Source organism: Pipistrellus hanaki, assembly GCF_964339955.1.
Source record: "Pipistrellus hanaki genome assembly, chromosome: 3".
Lineage (NCBI taxonomy): Eukaryota > Metazoa > Chordata > Mammalia > Chiroptera > Vespertilionidae > Pipistrellus > Pipistrellus hanaki.
Window position 1 is genome coordinate 36,057,794 of NC_140505.1, and position 6,000 is coordinate 36,063,793.

Here is a 6,000-nt window from a genome sequence, read left to right on the forward strand (position 1 = left end):
CTGAAAGGTCCCGGGTTCGATTCCGGTCAAGTGCATGTACCTTGGTTTTGGGCGCATCCCCAGTAGGGGGTGTGCAAGAGACAGCTGATCGATGATTCTCTCTCATGGATGTTTCTAACTCTCTATCCCTCTCTCTTCCTCTCTGTGAAAAATCAATAAAATATATTTTTTAAAAAAAACTTCTAAAAATAACTAGCAGAAAAGGAAGTTTAAAAATATGATAAAGTTTCCTTTTTATAAAAAAGCTACAAATTCGTTTTTGGTGTTTTTTTTGTTTTTGTTTTTTTTTTAATATATCCTCACACCTGAGGATATATTTTTTCTGATTTGAGAGAAAAGGAAAGAGGAAGAAGAGGAGGGACATAGGGAAGGAAGGAGAGAGGCAGACAGAGACAGAGACAGAGGCATGGATGTGAGCAAGAGAAACATCAATTGGTTGCCTCCCACATGAGTCCTGACCAGGAATCGAACCTACAACCTTTTGGTGTATGGGAGGATACTCCAACCAAGTCACCTCGCCTGGGCTAAAGAATCCTTTTTTAAAAAGCCACCAGTAAGTGTATTTGGTCATTTTCCCTTTCTGGACAGAAAAGAAAACCTTAATCTTTCACTTAAGAACATGACCTTATATCAAATAGTAAGAGTGGCAGATGTTTGGAAAGTTTAGTTGTTAGGTTTGAATTCATGTTGACAAGACAATAATTACTTTAAAAGCGGCCAACAATGAACTAACTGTTCACTAATCTTCAGCTATCAGAATGCCACTCTCCACAGTTAAAACTCACTCTAAAGCTGAACAGCATATGGCAGCTAACTGAAATAGCCAAACCTTTTACAAAGTAGATTAGAACTGCACATTTTACCCTGTGAAGATCTATTTGCTTCTGATCAGAGATGTATTCTACTTACTGCAGTCAACTCATTGTCCCTTGATTTTAATAAAGTAAAACGGAGGGGAAAATACCATGATTCAATTCTTTATTACTCTAGTTTCAAAAACAAACAAAAAGAAGACAAATAAAAGAATTAAAAGCCAGTCAGAGAAAGGCAAATGTCATGATTTCACTCATATGTGGAATCTAATGAACAAAATAGACAGAGACTCATAGATACAGAGAATAAACTGATAGTTGTCAGAGGGGAAGAGGGAAGGGAGCTGGGTGAAAAAAGTGAAGGGATTAAGGAAAACACACACAGACACTTATAGACACAGACAACATGGTGATTACCAGAGGGTAAAGGCGGTGGGAGGAAGGAGAAGAGTGTATAAGGGAGTAAAAATAGTGATGAAAGGAGACTTGTTTGGGGTGGTGAACACACAATACAATAAATAGTTTATGTATTTTTAAAATGTTTTAAGCACCATCACATAGATATTAAGTTGATAAATAAAAATTTTAAAATATTGTGGAGACATGGAATCACTTAGCTAATGGCATTGGAAAAGCAAACCCATCTCCCTTGCAAGAAACCTGGTAATATTAAACAGAGCTATAAAAATTGCTTCTTGCCTTTGACCTAGTAGTTTCGTATTTGGGAATATGCAAGTAATTCCTGCTAAATACATTCTAGCAAAGCTATTTAAATCTAAATGCTCTGCAAGCAAGAAATGGTTAAGCAAACCATAGTATAGTAATAGAATGAAAGACTATATTCTATAATAAAAGTATATGCTAATTAGACTGGATGACCTTTGACCTTCCGGACAAAGCTGGGACTGCAAGGAAGCCCAGGTCTAGGTGCTAGAGGGAAGTCGGTGCCAGCAGCTGTGGGAAGGAAGGCCTACCCTTGCACGAATTTCATGCATTGGGCTTCTATAATAATAAAAGGGTAATATACTAATTAGACTGGACATCTTCTAGACATCCTTCTAGACCACATGTGTCAAACACAAGGCCCGCGGGCCAAATCCAGCCCGCCAGGCCTTGCAATGTGGCCCGCACCGCGATGTCATCACTGCACTCCGCTGTCAGTTTATGACATTGTCAGTTTATGACTGTTCAGTAAACCATTCGGCCCGCGATTTAGGCTGGATTTTAGATTTTGGCCCCTTCTCTGATTGAGTTCGACACCCCTATTCTAGACAAAACGGGGGCGGGGGGGGGGGGGGGGGGAAGGCAGCCCGGGTCCCGGGTGCCTGCCAGTGGCCAGAGGATGGAAGCCCGGGTCCCAGGAGCCAGAGGGAAGCCAGTGCTGGCAGCCAGGGAAGGAAGGCCTACTCTTGCACGAATTTCGTGTATCAGGTCTCTAGTAATTAATAAAAACTAGTAAGAATGTGCACTATTTAAATGTATATACATGTAATTACAAAAAAGTAAGCCACAGAATAGTCAGCATTTATGAATGCTAATACAGATTATAAATTGAAAGTCAGAGCAATAGAAGTAGAATTTCATGTTCATTGAACTTTTGTTCCTCTGCTACGAAACTGGACATAAAATATTTTGCAAGCGGAAAATAATCAAATCTTCAGGGTTCTTTTGACTGTCTCTCTATATACAGTAGCTAAATGCAGGGCATGAACTTTATAGTACATATAAAGACTATGATACATAAGCTTTGGCCCAATAGCTCAGTTAGATTTTCATCCCGATAGGCCAAGGTTGCTGGTTTGATCCCATCAGGGCACATACAAAAATCAACCAATGAATACATAAATAAGTAGAAGAACAAATTGATATTTATCTCTCTAAATTTAATTTAAAAAAGACTATACTACCTAAGTTATATTTATGCTGAAGATATCCATACATGTTCCATCTCTACATTTATAAATATTTTATATCACAATGATAATAAATATTGTACTTAGCCTCTAAGAAATGCACATCTTTCAAAGGAAGTATATAATAAGCAAATATGATTATCCCGTTACACATGGAAAAACTGATGGAAACTATCAATGACCTGCCCTATTTATCCAACTCTTGGTTCCCTTCTCCAACAGCATCTTCTGGAAATAATTATTCTCACTTCACAACTCCCATTTCTACTATTTCAAATAATTGCCACTGAAGTGGATAGAGCGTCGGCCTGTGGACTGAAAGGTTGCAGGTTCGATTCCAGTCAAGGGCATGTACCTTGGTTGCGGACACATTCCCAGGAGGGGGTGTGCAAGAGGCAGCTGATCAATGATTCTCTCTCACTGATGTTTCTAACTCTCTGTCCCTCTCCCTTCCTCTCTGTAAAAAATCAATAAAATATATTTAAATAAAATAATTGCCTTCAGCATCTTTTGAATGGTGTCCTTAACAAATACAAAATAGATGAGAGAAAAAATTTTTAATATCCTTAATGAAGCAATGAAATGTTAAACTGTTTACTGCTTTTCTTTGCGTGGCAGAGAAGAAATATTAAAGTTTACTTCAAGCTCCCTATACCAGTTAGTCAATTTGTAAGAAAAAAACAAAAACTGCTAAAAGTACATCTTTCTTCTTGTCAAAGAGTTGTTTCCACTGGCCAATATGTGAAAGCAGTTGGCAACAAAGATTAAATCCAAACATTTCAGAAAAATGTGTGTTGCCTGTTTTATTCCTCTATCTTTGAAAATTAAAAATCCCAAAGGCCTCTGAAATTAGCCAAAAGTCAACTAAAAAGTAGCTACTTAAAGAAGGACCTGTTGAAAAAACAAAAATCATCTAACTGGCAGACCACCTGTAAATTTCACTCATAATCACTTTCTGAAGTCCATTTCAAAGGTCACTTCCTCTCTGTAGCTTTCTCTGAGGACTCCAATCCACAGAGGTTTCCTCATTTCTGTTTTAAGGCACTTTGGACATACATCTTCAATAACATATCAGATTTTGGTAATCTGTTCATAAACTTATGTCCTTTATTTTGAGGTTCCTACAAGACATAGATATGCTTTTTGTCTTTGAGGCACCAGGAATACAGTACAGTACACAATTGCTATTAAATTTAAATACCACATACTAACTTTTAAAGGCTGGTTACTAAAATATTTAGTGGAAAAAAACAGTGTGCTTGTGAGACTAGCTTTTCCTTCCACTTGGAAGCACTCTATTCTTTCAGTCAGAACACTCAGAGTGAAAGCTTCTTGCATTACAAAGTATGGGAGTTACAGTATCAAGTGCTAATATTGACTTCAGTAAACCTTCAAGATCCTTAGACATTTTCAGAGATCCAAATTCTTGAACAGGAACTGTAAAATGCTATGAAAAATTTAACAGCTTCTTTAATGCCCTACAATAAGCTCAATATTAACAGCTACTGTAAAGCCTGCAGTAATAAAATAAACACCAGATTTTTAAAAATCAAACGTAGTAAATAAACCTATATTTATAGATTGTAAAAGTTTGCCAAACCATTATCTGAATTGTTAAAATGGTTTCAAAAAAATCCTGAAACCCAAAACGTTGTTTTACCCACTTAAAATGAATGTGTGTGTATCACTATGCCCTGTGCCAAATAATCTAAAAGCTAACTTTTACTTGTGTCTCTTTTGCTAGCAGTTAAACTGAAAACCTTGAGTGTGAAGGTCTTAGAAGATCAACGTTTTCAAGACTTGCTCTAGGAAGAGGACACCGGTTTCTTCTGCTGTATGCTCTTTCTAAGTGTTTAAAACAATCTCAGCGAAACTAAATAGTGGAAATATATATATAACATATAATATATAATACATAATATATAACATGTAATATATAATATATAAAAACATATATATTTCTACACTTAAAGAGTAGAAATGAACTGTTTCAACCATTACTGCAACTCTTTATGAATGCATTTTATGAACTCTTTATGAATGCATTACCGCGGTTCGGGGTATCATCTCCCGTAACCAACTGTTTATCGGGAAGTTACATTATCAAAGTCCTAGAAAGACCAGGCTCTCATGACCAACCGAGAGTTTCAGTAGAAGGAAACAGGAAGCAACGAAATGAAAAGTTACTGGCAGCCCTCCCTGGTGGACCCCCGGCTCGGAGTGCACCAGCGCGGTGAGCGAACCTTTCCACTCGGGGGACCCGCTGTGCTGAAATGCACGCGTCCAGGTCCAGGAAAACTGCACACAGTGGCTGGTGCGACTTGACCTGCCGGACGGGACGGGAGGCGAGCCTGGGGCCGAGTCCTCCAGAACCTAACCCCGTTACAGGGCCATTCTGGGGCCTCCGACCCACCGCGGATCCAGCCCGGCGCCGCGGGAGCCGCCGGACCCCACCCACTGCTACGCCCCCTTCCCCCTCGGACCCTGGCTTCCCAGGCAGAGAGGGAAGCTTCCTCTTCGGACACTGCACCTCCAGGTTCGCCAGGCCTCACCCACCTTACACTCGTCGCTCTTTTTATCTTCTTCGCAGAAGTTGACCGGTGCCAGGCCCGGCAAGTAGAAGGCGGCGCCCCGACGCGGGCCGGGGGCCGCCCCCAGCAGCAGCAGCAGACACAACAGCCACAGCCGCGGCCACCGAGGGGGAGACGCCGCCGACCGCCTCGCGCCCATGACGGCTGTTTCGGGGGAAAAGGGCAGACGCGCCGAATGGGGTGAAGAGAGGAGGGAAGGGGGTAGGCTCGGAGACTGTGCCAAAGCCGCCCGAGCAGAGGGAGGCCGGCCCCGAAGCGGACAGTTCCGGCTACGCTAGGAGACACCGCGGATCCCGCACCAGAAACCGAACCGGACCTCCACGGAGCATGCGCGGCGCCGCCTGCACATGCTCAGTGAGAGCCCGCCGCCAGCCCGCCGGACAGTTTCCGGGACGGAGTCCACTTTCCGGGTTTTCTGCGGGGCCCGCTGGGGAGTTGCGGGGCGAGAAGTTCCGGCGCTCAGGTTCCCGTTCCAAATTCCGATCTAGAGCCCCCGGGGACCCCGGGGAGGAGGCCCGCTTGCCTGGCGCTCCGGGCTTGTTGCTTTGTCTCCTTCAAACATCTTGAAATTTCCTCACCCCGCTGCCCGCAGCAGGCTAACCCCTACTACAGAGCGGCTGCTTCGGAGAGCACTAGCTCACGGAGGCAGGAAGAAAGTCGGGAAACACCTGGTTAAGGCGCAGG

The 6,000-nt window shown here is 42.3% G+C and overlaps 1 protein-coding gene across 1 annotated transcript in view; it reads right to left on the reverse strand.

Annotated features, from left to right (window-relative positions):
* TM9SF2 (transmembrane 9 superfamily member 2) overlaps positions 1 to 5,645 on the reverse strand; it is a gene marked incomplete at its 5' end in the record, with an annotated part of 62,796 nt that extends 57,151 nt beyond the window's left edge. Inside the window, 3 exon segments of the mRNA XM_084880268.1 lie at positions 5,282 to 5,520; positions 5,523 to 5,627; positions 5,630 to 5,645. Of these exon segments, the coding sequence (XP_084736394.1) occupies positions 5,282 to 5,520; positions 5,523 to 5,627; positions 5,630 to 5,645 (360 nt within the window).
* Between the last annotated feature and the right edge of the window lie 355 nt (positions 5,646 to 6,000).